General features: G+C 42.5%; 1 protein-coding gene across 4 annotated transcripts in view; it reads left to right on the top strand.

The window, feature by feature from the left end:
• LOC130284175 (uncharacterized) overlaps nucleotides 1-19,400 on the top strand; it is a 251,230-nt gene that overhangs the window by 22,716 nt on the left and 209,114 nt on the right. For 3 of the 4 annotated variants that reach the window (XM_056534269.1, XM_056534270.1, XM_056534271.1), the window contains exon 1: nucleotides 17,305-17,438. The exons of the other annotated variant lie outside the window; for it this stretch is intronic. In XM_056534269.1, the coding sequence (XP_056390244.1) occupies nucleotides 17,374-17,438 (65 nt within the window). In that variant the 5' untranslated portion in view covers nucleotides 17,305-17,373. Of the gene's footprint in view, nucleotides 1-17,304; nucleotides 17,439-19,400 lie in introns of those variants that run through there. 4 annotated transcript variants of the gene reach the window in all.

The following is a 19,400-nucleotide window of genomic DNA, read 5'->3' as shown; positions in this document are numbered from 1 at the left end:
GAGAGGAGCCGGGGAGAAAAAACGCCTTGTGCGAACAAAGTCCATATCCTGGCGGAGCTCCTGACGCCTTTCGGAAAAACGCATGTCAATGCGAGTGGCAAGATGGATGAGTTCATGTAGGTTAGCAGGGATTTCTCGTGCAGCCAGAACATCTTTAATGTTGCTGGATAGGCCTTTTTTAAAGGTCGCGCAGAGGGCCTCATTATTCCAGGATAATTCTGAAGCAAGAGTACGGAATTGTACGGCGTACTCGCCAACGGAAGAATTACCCTGGACCAGGTTCAACAGGGCAGTCTCAGCAGAAGAGGCTCGGGCAGGTTCCTCAAAGACACTTCGAATTTCCGAGAAGAAGGAGTGTATAGAGGCAGTGACGGGGTCATTGCGGTCCCAGAGCGGTGTGGCCCATGACAGAGCTTTTCCAGACAGAAGGCTGACTACGAAAGCCACCTTAGACCTTTCAGTAGGGAACTGGTCCGACATCATCTCCAAGTGCAGGGAACATTGGGAAAGAAAGCCACGGCAGAATTTAGAGTCCCCATCAAATTTATCCGGCAAGGATAGTCGTAGACCAGAAGCGGCCACTCGCTGCGGAGGAGGTGCAGGAGCTGGCGGAGGAGATGATTGCTGAAGCTGTGGTAGTAGCTGCTGTAGCATCACGGTCAGTTGAGACAGCTGTTGGCCTTGTTGCGCTATCTGTTGTGACTGCTGGGCGACCACCGTGGTGAGGTCGGCGACAACTGGCAGAGGAACTTCAGCGGGATCCATGGCCGGATCTACTGTCACGATGCCGGCTGGCAGGTAGTGGATCCTCTGTGCCAGAGAGGGATTGGCGTGGACCGTGCTAGTGGATCGGTTCTAAGTCACTACTGGTTTTCACCAGAGCCCGCCGCAAAGCGGGATGGTCTTGCTGCGGCGGTAGTGACCAGGTCGTATCCACTAGCAACGGCTCAACCTCTCTGACTGCTGAAGATAGGCGCGGTACAAGGGAGTAGACAGAAGCAAGGTCGGCCGTAGCAGAAGGTCGGGGCAGGCAGCAAGGATCGTAGTCGGGGGCAACGGCAGGAGGTCTGGAACACAGGCTAGGAACACACAAGGAAACGCTTTCACTGGCACAATGGCAACAAGATCCGGCGAGGGAGTGAAGGGGAAGTGAGGTATAAATAGGGAGTGCACAGGTGAACACACTAATTGGAACCACTGCGCCAATCAGCGGCGCAGTGGCCCTTTAAATCGCAGAGACCCGGCGCGCGCGCGCCCTAGGGAGCGGGGCCGCGCGCGCCGGGACAGGACAGACGGAGAGCGAGTCAGGTACGGGAGCCGGGATGCGCATCGCGAGCGGGCGCTACCCGCATCGCGAATCGCATCCCGGCTGGAGACGGTATCGCAGCGCACCGGGTCAGTGGAGCTGCCCGGAGCGCTGCGGTAGCGAGAGAGAAGCGAGCGCTCCGGGGAGGAGCGGGGACCCGGAGCGCTCGGCGTAACACAACTGCATACATTTACACTAACATAATACAGCCATGTAAACAATGCTGGCCAGGAACACTAGATAGGTGCCGCTAGATACACACTTTTTACCGTAAGATAACCAGGGCTATATTTGCAATATAGTATTATCTATATTATATAAAAAAAATTTGTTAACGACAGGTACACTTTAACTATTTTCTTTTAACTTATTTAATTGTTGCCCCCTCAACATTCCTGCCCTAGACACAGGCCCTCGGGTGTCTAGTGACAAATACAGTCCTGAAGATAACCCAGGGTTTAAAGTCTTTTTCTGTTGACCAGTTGTAAAAAGCCTTAACCAAGTGTCTAGACACTCCTGTACATCCATGTGTTGAATGCATAATAAGTTGTAGTATGTACAATATGGAAATTAATTTGACTATTGGAAACCTTGATATGCATAAATGATTGCCAAGCTCTTATCACCTGGAACAAGCTATTTTCTTTATGTATCTCAAACGTCAGAAAATGTCCAAGTCCTTTCAACTCACAGCTGGAAAGGAAATATTGAACTTATTAAAAAGGAGCAAATCTAGCAGAAGTCAAATAACATTTTGACATAAACCCTTTCTAAACTTTCATATTCTATTAGGTTCTGTACAGCTAAAGAATTCATTGCGGCCTTGGATGTTTTAATACCCTGAAAAGATTGCGTACTGTATGGATTTTTCAAGATCCGATGTTCTCTTACTGCCCACACAGGTGACTTAATAATTAAGATGGTTTGTGGAAATATTCACCTCTGCCAAGTTAGCTATATCGTTAAAAAAAAAAAAAAAAATCCATTCTAAACTAAGGCCGGAGTTTACGTCAAGGAGGAAGACAGCACAGCACCAACAGGCGCATGAACGATAGTGAAGCCACACAAAAAAAAAAAAATTGGCTCGGTACGTTACCCACCCCAAAACATAGAAAAATAGAATGTGCCGGAAGATAAGAACCATTTGGCCCATCTAGTCTACCCAATAATCTGAATCCTATCAATAGTCCCTGGCCCTATCTTATATGAAGGATAGCCTTATGCTTATCCCATGCATGCTTAAACTCCTTCACTGTATTTGCAGCGACCACTTCTGCAGGAAGGCTATTCCATTTAAACCTATGTCCTCTTGTGGTAGTTTTTCTTCTTTTAAATATACTCTCCTCCTTTACCGTGTTGATTCCATTTATGTATATAAAAGTCTCTATCATATCCCCTCTGTCTCTTCTTTCTTCCAAGCTATACATGTTAAGGTCCTTTAACCTTTCCTGGTAAGTTTTATCCTGCAATCCATGTACTAGTTTAGTAGATCTTCTCTGAACTCTCTCTAGAGTATCTATATCCTTCTGGAGATATGGCCTCCAGTACTGCGCACAATACTCCAAGTGAGGTCTCACCAGTGTTCTGTACAGCGGCATGAGCACTTTTCTCTTTCTACTGCTTATACCTCTCCCTATACATCCAAGCATTCTGCTAGCATTTCCTGCTGCTCTATTACATTGTCTTCCTACCTTTAAGTCTTCTGAAATAATTACCCCTAAATCCCTTTTCTCAGATGAAGCTGTATTACTATGGATATTTCTTTTTTTTTCAAGGAAAAATTTTAGTGCCACATATGGGTTAATTACGTAGTCTGTAAAAATTGTAACACAATTATTTTGTGCCTTATTCTATTTTAATACAACATTAATTAAAACATTTAGTGGGTAAGCCAGCATGTACGTGTCCTAAAATTAACAAGGTATGCAGTGTGTATTATGCAGTGTGTATTTTTAGCCTTAAAATTAATAGAGTTATTAGTTATATAATAAATTTTTTCTGTAATTAACATTAATGTAGTAGCTTTATATCATGATGCAGAACAAGAACAGTTGTTAAAGTGGGTGTTAATGTCCTTTTCTGCAGACGTATACACTTTCTGTAAGCCAGGTTGGACCTGGAATACATATGCGACTTTTAAATGGAGATGCGACTATTTTTCCTCATAAATAGCGACTATCACATTTGATAAATACATGACCAGTGCAAAGTAATAAAAAATAAAAATTACTATGGGAGCAGATTTTAGAAATGTGCTTTGGAATAAGCAAAAATCTAAAAGTCGCAGCATGTATAGAAAAGTCCCACGTGCGCAAAAATCTACTACGGAGCTTGATAAATCTCATTCTATATTTTTCTTAGGTTGGGATCACACCATGTTTTGTTAAATACGGTTCCCGTATACGGCTGGGACTTAATTGCGGCGCCCGCACTCAGCCGTATTCGGGAACCGTATTTAATGTATATCTATGAGCCGACCGGAGTGAACCGCAGCCTCCGGTCGACTTCGTTTTTGGCCGTATGCGGTTTCCCGACCGTAGGCAAAAACGCGGTCGACCACGGTCGCGGGCACCGCGATTAAGCCCCACCCCCCTCCTCCCAGCCATATACGGGAACCGTATTTAACAAAACGTGGTGTGAACCCAGCCTTACACATACTGTCATTTTCAAAATGTACAAAAGCATCTCAGAAGGTTCTCTGTACTTCTATTTTTCTATATATCTTTTAAATGAGCACTGTCAGATATGAAAACTTTTGATATGTTGCAAAGCATGCAAAACCAATAGGTTTTGCAATTGCTTTCTTTCAAAAAAAATCTGCATTTCATACTGAAAAAGCCAGTCAAAAAACTGCCTCCCTGCCTCCTGGGATACATACCAGCCTGGCTGTGTCCACTCGTCATCACCTACGTCAAGGACCAACTTCATGATTGACAGCTCTGCAAATCTAAAGGTGCTGTGATTGGCTCCCTCACTGTCTATGTGAGGAGAAGGGGGAGGGGCGGGAGTACACTGCTGCCTATGAGCAGATGATGAAAGAAGCTGGTGACTGGAGATGGGGACTGAATGGAGGATTTTTTGTTTAAAAAGTGTTCCTACATGTATGTATGTGTGTGTGGATATATATGTATGTCTGTAAATCTGTGTTGTCTATGTGCATGTGTATTTATAAATGAAGTCAATGGACCTCATTTACTAAGCTGAAACTGACCAGTTTTTGACAGGTTATTTTGGCGCAGTGTGTGCGACGTATCTGCGCCAGTGTGTGACAGTCTGCGCCTTGAAAATCTGACGATCCCGACATTGCACTGTGAAAAGCCGAAAAAGGGGAGTGGTCTGTCACAAAGGGAGTGTGGCCAGTCCAAAAGGGCTCGTGGTTTCATAACCCGACCGATTTACTATTGAATTCACAGAAAATCCAGTGGATAAATGAATGGAAATTTCCACCTAGAAAAAACTGGTCAAAAAAATGTTCCCGACTTTTCCCAATAGTAAATAGAGAGGAATCCTACAAGTCTGAAACAACTTTTCCCACTAGTAAAAACCCAACACTCTTAGTAAATGAGGCCCAATGTGTGTGTGTGTGTCTAATACAAGGGGACTACAATCGTATTCCTCCAGCTGATGCAAAGCTACAACTCCCAGCATGCCTGCACAGCCAAATGACGTGTGGGCATGCTGGGAGTTGTAGTTTTGCAATAGTAGGAGGAACACAGCCTGATGCAACACTGCTGTAAATCTGAGTTTTATCAATCATATGCTTCCAGCTGTTGCAAAACTACAACTCAAAGGATGTGTGGGCATGCTGGGAGCTGTAGTTTTGCAAAAGCTGTAAGCACACAGTGTGTGTGTATGGCATAAGATCAGAAAGGAAAGGGTTACAGATGAGTGAGGAGAGTGAGGGAGGGGGAGGAAAGGGAGTGGTTATCACCTGAGAAGAAAGGGACCGCCCCCCTGCTTCTGGTCGACAACATTCAGGTAATTCAGAAATAAAGCTAAAACAGAGAAGCTGTTATTTTTTTTATTATTTTTTTTAGGGGGGGTGATCTGACAGGTACGCTTTAATACTTATAGAGGACATTTTAAAAGACAGCTATTTTTCTTCAGACTCCTGTAAGGAGTGCATGGAACAATAAAAGTTGTGTACATTGCACCTTTCATCAATTATGAAAACAAAACACTCGTGGACCCCGAGCTATCAATAGGGGGACGAGATCTCCATTTACCAATTCCAAATGGCAAGGACTTTTTCCACTAAAGATATTATGTAAAGAACCAAGTGCTGCTGGCCCAGTTTTATTATGTAACTACCACGGGCTTCAGAAGAGAAAGGTGCTGAATCTTTTAAATGTATCCATGGTACTTTTGGTGAAGATCCTAGATGCCTACCATGGGTATGTTAGCATTAGACTTGGACTATAAGGTAGTGAAAAAAGGTGGTCTAAAGAAGGGGTTCTCAACCAGTGGTACGCGTACCTCTAGGGGTAAGCCAAGGGTTATGCGGGAGTACGGCAATTCGCTGACAAATACCGGCAATGCATTGGCCATTATTTGTCAGCGCAGAGTGAAGATTGGAAGCCGCAATCGCTTGAGACTGTACCAGCATACTATTTCTTCAGAGGGGATGTTTCTTTCTTTTTTTTTTTTTGGGGGGTGGGCGGGGAACAAAAGCTCATGTATTGTTCTGCATAGCTATAGAAACCCACCCAGACCATCATCGACGGAACGTGTTGGGTTCTGTTGTGACATGTTTATACCTTCATCTGTCTAATCCCCCACCTGGTACGCTGCATTGGTTTGCATGTTTTACTTTTATATTTATTGTACTTATGCTCTGTAGGGCAGCCAGTCCAGCCTGTGCATAGAGTATAGGGCAGCATTACTTTGCCTTGATGCTTTTTTATGTAATTTGATTCTGTACATTAGTTAGAGGTTTAGTTTACCAGACTAAACCTTTAATATATTGTTCCTTAAGTAATTATAAAACACTTTGCTATTTACTTGCTGTTAAAATTCTCAACCTTTATATGTTTTTAATCTGATTGAAAAATTCACTCTGTTCTGTTCCCTTTCACAAGTCAAACAATTAGTTTGGCCTCCTCCCGACCTGGCAGGAGACCAAACTCAATAAGTGCGTGTGAGGCATGGCAAGGCACAGCTCTCGCAGGCTTCAGTGATGTTGTGCCTGCTGGGGAACTCCCACTTTCTCCTGCTGGGAGCTCACACAATGTGAGCAAGGGGAAAGATTTGATACAGAGCTTATTAAAGCTTGGATTTTTTTTTTTTAAGGGCAGGAGGGGTATTAGGAGTAGTTAAGGAATCTAATCTGAGTTAGTTTAGAAAATATGGTTTGATGACAGGTACTCTTTAACCCCTTAACGACGCAGGACGTATATTTACTTCCTGCGCCGGCTCCCGCGATATGAAGCGGGATCGCGGCGCGATCCCGCATCATATCGCGTCGGTCCCGGCGCTCATCAACGGCCGGGACCCGCGGCTAATACCACACATTGCCGATCGCGGCGATGTGTGGTATTAACCCTTTAGAAGTGGCGGTCAAAGCTGACCGCCGCTTCTAAAGTGAAAGTGAAAGTGACCCGGCTGCTCAGTCGGGCTGTTCGGGACCGCCACGGTGAAATCGCGGCGTCCCAAACAGCTGACAGGACACCGGGAGGGCCCTTACCTGCCTCCTCGGTGTCCGATCGGCGAATGACTGCTCCGTGCCTGAGATCCAGGCAGGAGCAGTCAAGCGCCGATAACACTGATCACAGGCGTGTTAATACACGCCTGTGATCTGTGTAAAAGATCAGTGTGTGCAGTGTTATAGGTCCCTATGGTACCTATAACACTGCAAAAAATTGTAAAAAAAAAGTGTTAATAAAGGTCATTTAACCCCTTCCCTAAAAAATTTTTGAATCACCGCCCTTTTCCCATTAAAAAAATAAAACAGTGTAAAAAAAATAAAAATAAACATATGTGGTATTGCCACGTGCGTAAATGTCCGAACTATAAAAATATATCATTAATTAAACCGCACGGTCAATGGCGTACGCGCAAAAAAATTCCAAAGTCAAAAAAAGCGCATTTTTGGTCACTTTTTACACCATTAAAAAATGAATAAAAAGTGATCAAAAAGTTTGATCAAAACAAAAATCATACCGATAAAAACTTCAGATCACGGTGCAAAAAATTAGTCCTCATACCGCCCTGTACGGTGAAAAATAAAAAAGTTATAGGGGTCAGAAGATGACATTTTTAAACGTATACATTTTCCTGCATGTAGTTATGATTTTTTCCAGAAGTGCGACAAAATCAAACCTATATAAGTAGAGTATCATTTTAACCGTATGGACCTACAGAATAATGATAAGGTGTAATTTTTACCGAAATATGCACTGCGTAGAAACGGAAGCCCCCAAATGTTACAAAATGGCGTTTTTTCTTCGATTTTGTCGCACAATGATTTTTTTTTCCGTTTCGCCGTGCATTTTTGGGTAAAATGACTAATGTCACTGCAAAGTAGAATTGGCGACGCAAAAAATAAGCCATAATATGGATTTTTTGGTGGAAAATTGAAAGGGTTATGATTTTTAAAGGGTAAGGAGGAAAAAACTAAAGTGCAAAAACGGAAAAACCCTGAGTCCTTAAGGGGTTAAAGGGGTTCTCCTGTGCTTACACATCTTATCCCCTATCCAAAGGATAGGGGATAAGATGCCTGATTGAGGGAGTCCCACAGCTGGGGACGCCCGTGATCATGCATGCGGCACCCCGTTTGTAATCAGTCCCCGGAGCGTGTTGGCTCCGGGTCTGATTACGAGCGACTACAGGGCCTGCGGCGTGTGACGTCACACCCCCGCCCCCGTGTGACGTCACGCTCCGCCCCTCAAGGTAAGCCTATGGGAGGGGGCGTGATAGCTATTATGCCCCCTCCCGTAGGCTTGCATTGAGGGGCGGAGTGTGACGTCACACGGGGGTGGAGGCGTGACGTCACACGCCACCGGCCCTTTAGTCGCCCGTAATCAGACCCGGAGCGAACACGCTCCGGGGACTGATTAAAAACGGGGTGCCGCGTGCAAGATCCCGGGGGTCCCCAGGTGCGGGACTCCCGCAATCAGGCATCTTATCCCCTATCCTTTGGATAGGGGATAAGATGTGTAAGCACCGGAGAACCCCTTTAACAGTTTTTCTGCCATATATATGCCTGCCAATATTTATGTACATGTCCACTTGAGAATGGTTATATCCTCTCCTCATGTTTTTGTAGAAGGTTGCACTGGTTAGAGCAAATTTAATTTAATTGTGTCTTTTTGCATCCATGTATTATTGTATATTATTTGCTAAAATGATTAATAATTCATTTTAGAATATTGTTTTACTGATATATGTGCATTGCACATATACGCTTTTCTTTCTTTCTTTCTTCTTCTTTTTTTTTTTTTTTCTTACATATTACCTACCCACACATTGATGCATCCCATGTACATGCCTTTGTACACCAGTTTTCAATTCTTTAAAAGTTGGTCAGGAAAAGTAAAAAAAAAAACATGACAAAAGGTGCTGAATGTTTCCAAATTCCCCATTGATCCCATTGATAGGAAACGGTGGCCCTGAATAAATAGAGTGGACTGAGCATGTTCTGCCCATTTTCTGAGCAGCATGGTTTGTACTGTTACCTTGCAGTGTTGAGGTTCAGGTTCAAATCCACCAATGGACAAGATCTGCAAAAGGTTTGTTCCCTCCAGATTTGTTTGAGTTTACTCCAAAACATATAGATAAATTGAAATGGGGACAGGGATCAATTTAAGTAATGACAAACTTTGTACAGTATTGCAAAAAATGTTGTTGCTATATAAATAAAGGTGTTATTATTCCCAATGGGGCTTTCAAGCGTTGAATGATGCCTCCATTTCTTATCTGCATATATGAGGTCAGAGCCACGATTTTAAAGATCTAGGTGCCATATAGTTGAATTGCCAGGTGTCCCTGAACACTGTCTCCTATACCCCACCTTGTGCCCTACAATATATCCTTGGTTGACATGTCCTGATTGATATAGGGTGGGCGAGGATGCCTTGATCATAATGCAACATTGAAGATCATTTTATAATTCTTTACATGCACCATCTCTCTGCTAAGCATATAAGAGGCAATAGTATCACCATTATGTATCCTTTCTGGCTCATAATAATGTATATATTACTTAGTAGGGGAACAGAAAATTGATTGTAAACTGCACATTATTGCCCAGTATGCAGAACCTAGTAACTGTCGGGTCATTATGCAGTAACTCTCAGTGGGTGGTGGCAGCCAACATGCTAATTTTGTCCCCGCTCCCTCACCTCTGGGGCCCCCCCGGATCCCTTGTGTAGAGGCCCTGCTCTTCTATACAGCAGCGAATCACGACCCCGCTCGAAGCAGGGGCCGCCACACCTGCTCTATATAGTTCTATGGAAGAGCCGAAGATTGCCAAACGGCTCTCCCATAAAACTATATGGAGGGGTTGTGACGCACCGCTGTATAGGATAGCCGAGGCTCTAAACAGGAGGTCGTGGGGGGCCCAGCGCTCGAACACTTATTAAGTTTTTTTTTCATGATAGTTATCCTTCAATTTATCACCTACACGTAAATCTAGTCTAAACATACGTTTTGGTACAGTTAAGTTTCTTGTTAAGAATGTGCAGATCTTTTATATTTCTAATATTTTTCTATGAAACACTTCATTGACCTGGATAACAAATTCTCAGCTGATCAGAGGAGAAAAACTTATGAATAAATCAAAGAACATAAAACATCAGAATTATGCGCACCAGTCGCAGGTTAGGCAGAGGTTGCCTATTCACCGCAGGTTTTGTTTTTCTTTTGTGAAATATGCAGTTGTCATTCCTTCTTTCCAGCACTGGTAAAATGGACAAAAAAGCCTGGTCTATGCAGCTCCGAGGATGACCAGAAGAGGGAGTCATACTATGATTCCTTCCTAACTATTCTAGTCACACAGAAAACAAAATCCTTTTTTTTACTGATGACAAATGTGCTTTTCTGGAGGATCCATGTCCCATAATTTCAGCTTCTGTAACATAAAACTTTCAATTAAAAATTATAAAGCATTTGTCTATGGAGTGAATATTTCCTAAGGGTCTGTAAGTAATTAGTAGATATATATATATATATATATTTTTTTTCTTTTTCTGTGCCTAGAAGGAAAATAAAGACTGAATAGTCATGATGTGTATACCATGTAACTACTGGATACATTGCACCTTATTAGCAGAAAAGTATCCTGAATGAATTTTATAAATGTGACTGCGTTCTAAGGAGATAAAAGCTAATTTAACATTTCTATGTTGCAACTGGATTTCGGCTAAATACATTCATTACAGATTCCTTGACATGTTCCCAGAATACTCGACTTTTTTATACCCAAGTGATTAATTCAAGAAATGAATATATACTTCCCCCTGTAAATGCGTTCAACATAAAAAAAAACAAAAAGCAAAAATAAATAAATAATGACATGGACAGAGGTGTCAGCAGAGAGCACTGTTGCCAGACTGGAAAGAACTTCACAAATTTTTCTGTAGCATATCTGTAGTATACAACAGCTCATAAGTACTGGAAGGGTTAAGATTTTTAAATAGAAGTAATCCAAGCGCCATACACCTGTGCCGATGCTGAGAACCAGCACCCCGTGAACCGGACCCTGGGACGTACGTGCTCTTTAGCTTATTACTAATTTACAAATCTGTTTAACTTTCTGGCACCAGTTGATTTGAATTTTTTTTCCCACTGGAGTACACCTTTAAGAAATTTATCACAGTATAACCTTCATGGGGGACATTTATCATCAGGTGTCTATTGTAGACACAGATCTGCACATTTTGTGCAAATATAGAAATGCCCCCTTGCTCTACCATGCACTCCTTCTCTACCTCATACTAAACAGAGCTGCTCTTCACAGACCTGTGGTGTTTTCCCGCAGTGGGCCCCCAGAACTGACTTCCCTCTTATCCTCCTGGGTTAGTGCCTTCTTATGTTAATTTTTTAAACAGGTTTCTAGGCAATTTTTCTTTTTTTATATTATTTTCCTACCAGGGTTAATAAAGTGTTATGGCTGACCCTAAAGCTTTTGAATTCCCTTCAGAAGTTGTTTCCTCTGATCGAGGTGGTTATGTGAAGAAGAAATGCTTTGAAAATCTTAAACTATAATTGTATATGTCCTAAAAGAAAAAAGAAAAAATTAGAAAAAGCATATGAAAAAAATTAAAAATGATCAAGTTTAGTTAATATTTGTCACATAGTTTAGTATAATAGTCAGTCTATGGCAAAAAGATTAAATAATTGGACGCGGTTCTAAATCTGTATTACATATTGCTACATATTTATGTGTCAAAAACAGCTTACATTAGCGTGGTCTGCAATGGCAAGAGATACTCAACCCCAAGTGCAGTTGTGCACCTACCCCAGGTTAACTCCAGTGTGACTATGCACACATACAATGGGAGGGGGAGAGACAGGCTACAAGCCCCACCTTGGCTGGCTAATATAGTGCCGGCCTCACAGGTGAAGCCTTAGGCTAGGTTCAGACTACGGAATCTCCGGGCAGAAAATTTCCACCCGGAGATTCCGAGTGCGGTCAGCACTGGCTGAATCAGTCGGCACTAGGACCGCACGGACACTGCAGTCTCCAATAGACTGCAATGTGTTCCGCGCGGATTTCCGCCTGAAGAAAGAGCAACCCCATTCTTCAGGCGGAAATTTCCAAGCGGATTTTCCGTTCACAAATTCCGCTTCACAAATTCCAAAGTGGGAATTTGTGAACGGAAACCCATTCACTACAATATACATTTTAGCAAGCGGAATTTCGGTAGTCTGAACGTAGCCTTAATGCTACCCAGTATGATAAAAAAGGGTGCATTAGTATAAACTTTAGACAAAAACAGCTTACATTAGCATGGCCTGCAATGGCAAGAGATTTAATGTTTTATGCATCCACACGTTTATCAGGTGTAGGATGCCATTGTGGCACTTGTGACCGTCTGCAGGCATCCTCCATTGTATGCATATTATGCTGGGGATTACCAATAGCAACGGACCACAAGTGCAGGCGCTCCACCCAGCACAACAGCACTTGAGGTTGAGTATCTCTTGCCATTGCAGATCACGCTAATGTAAGCTGTTTTTGATGTCTAAAGCACCCTTTTCATCATACTGGGTAGCATTAAAGGGGTACTCCGGTGAAAACCTTTTTTCTTTTAAATCAACTGGTGTCAAAAAGTTAAACATATTTTTTAATTACTTCTATTAAAAAATCTTAATCCTTCCTGTACTTATTAGCTGCTGAATACTACAGAGGAAATTCTTTTCTTTTTGGAATGCTCTCTGATGACATCACGAGCACAGTTCTCTCTGCTGATGTTATTATAATAATAACACTTTATTTATTGTTGTCCTTAGTGGGATTTGAACCCAAGTCTCCAGAATTGCAAGGCAGCAGTGCTAACCACTGAGCCACCATGCTGCCCTTATCATACATCTGCTATGTATGGTTGCTAAAATTGACAGAGATGTCAGCAGAGAGCACTGTGCTTGTGATGTCATCAGTGTTCCAAAAAGAAAGGAATTTCCTCTGTAGCATTCAGCAGCTAATAAGTACTGGAAGGATTAAGATTTTTTAATAGAAGTAATTTACAAATATGTTTAACTTTCTGCTACCAGTTGAGTTAAAAGAAAAAAGGTTTTCACCAGAGTACCCCTTTAAGTTTTTACACCACAACATGAATGATGTATATATTGTGTGTGGATAGAGGTAGCAAGGACGGCACCAAATGCTAGGTCCAATTCAAGGGTTAATAACCTTCAGCAGGGTAAGTATGCACAGTTGAGCCAGAAAAAAGATAGAGGGGCCGGGTGGTGGTGCTAGGATAAATGGACAGATAGACTGTAATATCATAAATGTAGGAAGAAAGAATGCATATCCGCACTCACCACCGGGTTCGGCAATAGAAGCTCCTAAGTGGAATCAGCCATAGGACCAGGATGGCAGGATCGCTTTGTGTGCTCAGAGCGCACAAAGCGATCTTGCCTTCCTGGACCTATGGCTGATTCCACTTAGGAGCTTCTATTGCTGAACTCGATGGTGAGTGCGGATATACATTCTTTCTTCCTACATATACAGTGACCCCTCCACCTACGATGGCCCCGACATACAATCATTTCAATATACGATGGCCTCTCAGAGGCCATCGCATGTTGAAGGTAGCATCAACATACAATGCTTTTGTATGTCGGGGCCACCGCATAAACGGCTATCCTGGGTGTTGTAGTTTTGCAACACCTGGAGGTCCGCAGGTTGTAGACCACTGTCCTATACTTTACATTGCACGGATCCCTCAACATACGATGGTTTTAACAAACGATGGTTCATTTGGAACGGATTACCATCGTATGTTGAGGGACCACTGTATATATATTGTGAAAGCCTGTATTCATCCTCATTCCTGCTATGTAGAGATATGTCTGATCATATGAGTGCTAAAAATAGGTGTGTGAATTTTACACTCAAACATGCACTAACTTCAATGTGAAGAGGGTCTGTGTAATGTCTTATTTCTCGTTGGCACTAATATTTTCAGCCCTTGAAAAGAAAGCTCCCGGTATTACACTTTAAGCATGTACCATCTTGATCTGTATCATGTACTATGCATTTAGTTGTGTTGTGAAGACAGAATAGAGGATGCTGATTAGAAAGGCGCTAGTAGACAAATCATTTCTGCACCAGATGTTAGCAGAAGACATTCTCCTTCCTTTGCTGCACGCGGTTAGTCAGGAATGCTCACTGTGTGTCCGAGTAGGATGACAATTTAGACTCTGAGAAAGAAAATGAATGGAATTTCAATGAAGATGTTTATTGGCTTATTATGATATGTAAAGTTAAACTCTAAGTAGAATATACCTCCACTGTCCACTCTCAACACTGATAATCATGGAAATATATAAGGACATAGGGGACATTTATCACCGTTTTCAATTTTTGTTTTTTTTTGCATACTTTTTGATAGAAGTTTTACTGTGGAATTCTATGTAACTGTGTATGGTAGAGCTGATTATGCAGTGTACTGTACATCGATTTATCAACTGCGTCTTTATGCAAGTCCCGATTAAATTGCACAAATATACACCATCTAGGAGGACACATAAATATGTAAACTCACCGATGTGGTCTAAAATGGCAGATGATCCTCGACCCCAAGTGCAGTTGTGCACTTTGAGCTGGGGTGGAGGTCCTGCATTTGTGGACCACAATATAGGTTCACTACTGTGGTAGATGTAAACAATGACATTAACTAACCCTCAAAATTGATGTTAAAATTGAGACATTAGCCAGTATATCCTTATATGAAGGACATATCTGAGCCCGCACACCAACGCCAAGGGTTCTCAAATGGTACGGGACCTAACAACTAGCCTACCTGTGCAGGATAAGCAAAACCAGGAACCAAATTACAGCAGCATCAGGTCCGGCTTGTAGACTGCTCCCAGGTTAGCTCCAGTGTGACTATGCACACATACAACGGGAGGGGGAGAGACAGGCTACAAGCCCCACCCTGGTTGGCTAATATAGTGCCGGCCTCACAGGTGAAGCCTTAAAGTGGTTCTCTTTCTTAAAGGAAATCTGTCATCAGTTTCACCTGTACTAACCTGTCAGTACAGACAGGTAGGGTAGGTAACACTGATGACAACCATACTTACCTGGCCTCGCTCTGTGCTCCCGTTCTCCCACTCTCTTCTTCCATGTCTTCCATTCCTGGGCTGAAATGGGGCATGGGCGGAGCATCCTTACCATCGCTGATTCTCTGCTGGGTCCCGTTGCTAGCAAACAGTAGCGGTGACATAAGGAAGCTCTGTCACTGTGGCACTGATTTATTTTTTTCTTATTGTTGGATTGTTTCCTTAAAGGAGAACTTCAGCCAAATGAAATTACCTCTGGCTGCACATGATAAAGTTATATAACTTTGTAATGTATAGTTGTAATCTTTGCTGAGCACATACCATGTTTCTCTCAGCCCCCGGCAAAAAGTCCAGTTCTTGGCAAACTTGATGACTTTCAGGCCCCAGTTTGCTGGGTTCGGTGGATATTTTGGGACTTCCTCCCCAAAAATGCCACAAATGCTGCATTGTCTTTTTTGGGGGAAAAACCCCTGTGGCCGGATGTTAGCTGGATGTCCATAGAGATTCATGAAATTCCAAACCCACGTGGCATGTTTTCCTTTGAAATTTTTTCACTCAACATTGATAGTTTTCTGTGGTTTTGGGCTCAGTGGCAGTTTTCCAAAAAAAAAAAATTCCATGTGGGTTTAGCATTGGTGTTTATTTCCCCATTTCTTCAATAGGAATTCTTGAATCACATGATCGAAGAATCAAATACGCAAGTGAAAAAACGCCAAGAAAAAGAAATGCTGTCATGATTCGGCTGGCTGGAGGTGGATCCTCTGTGCCAGAGAGGGATTGGCGTGGACCGTGTCGGTGGACCGGTTCTAAGTTGCTACTGGTATTCACCAGAGCCCGCCGCAAAGCGGGATGATCTTGCAGCGGCGGTAGCAACCAGGTCGTATCCACCGGCAACGGCTCAACCTCTCTGACTGCTGAGATAAGCGCGGTACAAGGGAGTAGATAAGAGCAAGGTCGGACATAGCAGAAGGTCGGGGCAGGCGGCAAGGTTCGTAGTCAAAGTGGATAACAGAAGATCTGGAAACACAGGCTATGGACAACACTAAACGCTTTCACTGGCACAAGGCAACAAGATCCGGCAAGGGAGTGCAGGGGAAGTGAGGTATTATAGCCAGGGAGCAGGTGGAAGCTAATTAGGCTAATTGGGCCAGGCACCAATCATTGGTGCACTGGCCCTTTAAATCTTAGAGAGCTGGCGCGCGCGCGCCCTAAGGAGCGGAGCCGCGCGCGCCAGGACATGACAGCCGGAGGCCGGGACAGGTAAGTGACTTGGGATGCGATTCGCGAGCGGGCGCGTCCCGCTATGCGAATCGCATCCCTGCCGGCAATGTCAGTGCAGCGCTCCCGGTCAGCGGGTCTGACCAGGGCGCTGCAGAGAGAGGAACGCCGCGAGCGCTCCGGGGAGGAGCAGGGACCTGGAGCGCTCGGCGTAACAAATGCCTACACCAAAACCCATTATCTTTGAAAAAATGCACAAAAACTGCATCTTGGGAGCGTAAAATGACAGGGCAGTTTTCTTGTGGAATTTTTTTTTTTTCAGTAAAAAAAAATGTAGGAAAAAAAAACAAGTTGAACATTAGACTGTTTACATGAAAATTCAGTGCGCAATATGTGTTTTGGATTTACAGGATCCATCAAATCACACCAAAAATGCACAATTTCTCCCATCGCCAATGCAAATTAGTTGAGCAGTTCAGAACAGAGAAGATTCCAGGCTACGTTTTTTTTTTATCACCCTTATGCCAACTAACGTTGAATGTTTCAGTCTTTTACTGTGTATATTTGGATAACATATACTACCACTTGTTTGTTAGTTGCTGGTTTACGTTTACTTTCATCTCTCTGTTACTTTTTTTAAATTAATTTGCCCATCTGTTGAGGCACTGCATGGCTATTTCACAGTTTGTTTCAGAAATGGAAAAATATAAATATATAAATAAAGAAATAAAGAAATAAAGTTAGGCTATTTTTTTCCAACTTACAGGTTTATGATTTTCATAAAAAATACAACTGCACATACACACAGTATGAGTCAGTGTTTTCCAAACAGTGTGCCTCCAACTGTTGCAAAACTACAACTTCCAGCATGCTGGGAGTTGTAGTTTTGTAACTGCTGGAGGTACTTTGTTTCGAAAACACTGATATAAGTGATTTGAGTTTCCCTGGTTGAAGCAGGATTAGCAGAGAGGAACAGCATATTACTAGTTTAGTCACTATAGCCCTACCCCACTCTCCTAGGAGACACCAGGTAAACACTCAGCTTTCTGTAGCTGCTCCGTCCAGCTACAGAAGGGAAGTTAGCTGAGTGTTTCCCTGTTTAGATTTTTCAGTTCTGCAAAACTATGGGCTGTAATGTTGAGGATGAATTTCCAAAGAAAACTGGACTTTACAGTGTGACCGACCTCCGGTGAGTCTATCCACCGCAGTAATATAGAATTGTGTGAGATATGTGGAATCTAGATTAAGTTCTGTATACACCATGTTTGGTGTGTATATCCAGGGCAATGTGTTGTGAAAATTCCCTGACATATACGTAGGATTTATTTTCCAGATAAATACAACTGTATTCCACTCGGTTGAATACAGTGGGGATCAAAAGTTTGGGCACCCCAGGTAAAAATTTGTATTAATGTGCATAAAGAAGCCAAGGAAAGATGGAAAAATCTCCAAAAGGCATCAAATTACAGATTAGACATTCTTATAATATGTCAACAAAAGTTAGATTTTATTTCCATCATTTACACTTTCAAAATAACAGAAAAAAAATGGCATCTGCAAAAGTTTGGGCACCCTGCAGAGTTTATATCTTGTACTGCCCCTTTGGCAAATATCACAGCTTGTAAACGCTTTTTGTAGCCAGCCAAGAGTCTTTCAATTCTTGTTTGAGGTATCTTTGCCCATTCTTCCAGTTCTTTGAGATTTCTGGGCTGTCTGTCATGCACTGCTCATTTAACGTCTCTCCATAGATTTTGAATTATGTTGAAGTCAGGAGATTGTGAAGGCCATGGAAAAACCTTCAGTTTACGCCTCTTGATGTAATCTCCTGTGGATTTCGAGGTGTGTTTAGGACCATCATCCATTTGTAGAAGCCATCCTCTCTTTAACTTCAGCTTTTTCACAGATGGCATCAAGTTAGCATCCAAAATTTGCTGAAATGTTATTGAATCAATTTTTCCTTCTACTCGTGAGATGTTCCCTGTGCCACTGGCTGCAATACAACCCCAAAGCATGATTGATCCACCCCCATTCTTAACAGTTGGACAGAGGTTCTTTTCATTAAATTCTGTTCCCCTTCTTCTCCAAACATACCTTTGCTCATTCTGGACAAAAAGTTCAATTTTAACCTCATCGGTCCACAGAACTTGTTTCCAAAATGCATCAGGCTTGTTTATATGTTCATTTGCAATGTTGAAACGCTGATTTTTGTGGTGAGGATGTAGAAGAGGTTTTCTTCTGATGACTCTTCCATGAAGACCAAATTTGTCCAAGTATCTCTTTATAGAGGAATAGTGTGCCACAACTCAAGTTTCTCCAGATCTTTCTGGAGGGATTGTGCAGTCAAACGTGGGTTTTGAATTGTTTTTCTTGCACTCCTGCGAGCTGTTCTGTCTGATATTTTACTGGTCTTCAAGATCTTGCTTTAACTTCCACTGTTCCTGATGACTGCCATTTCTTAATTACATTCCGAACAGAGGATATTGACATCTGAAAACGTTTTGCTATCTTCTTATAGCCTTCTCCAGTTTTGTGAGCGTCAACTATTTTCAGTTTCAGATTTCTAGACAACTGCTTAGGAGAACCCATGGTGCTGATTGTTGCGGCAAGGTCAGATGAGTCTGGGCATTAAAAACCTTTGAGATTGACATCACCTGGTCTTCCCAGATGATGATTGAGAACAATCCATGACACTGACAGGTCTCGGCTTTGCAAAGGGGGCAGTGCATGCTATAAATTCTGCAGGGGGCCCAAACTTTTGCAGACACCATTTTTTGTTTTCTGTTATTTTGAAAGTGTAAATGATGGAAATAAAATCTAACTTTTGTTGACATATCATAAGAATGTCTAATCTGTAATTTGATGCCTTTTGGAGATTTTTCCATCTTTCCTTGGCTTCTTTATGCACATTAATACAATTTTTTACCTGGGGTGCCCAAACTTTTGATCCCCAACTGTACATCTGCTGTAGACTCCCCAAAACATATACCACTATAATGACTTTGCATACAGAATTGTTGTCGACTACATTTTCAGGTGTGCTGACACAATTCAGCAATATACGGTATACCAAAAAGAAACTCTTTTAGCTTATGTCTAGTACAATGGATACTTCTGGCATATGCACCAGGATCGTAGACACTGAGCTTAAACA

Source organism: Hyla sarda, chromosome 8 (genome assembly GCF_029499605.1).
Source record: "Hyla sarda isolate aHylSar1 chromosome 8, aHylSar1.hap1, whole genome shotgun sequence".
NCBI classification, from domain to species: Eukaryota; Metazoa; Chordata; class Amphibia; order Anura; family Hylidae; genus Hyla; species Hyla sarda.
This window is presented reverse-complemented; position numbering and strand designations above follow the sequence as displayed.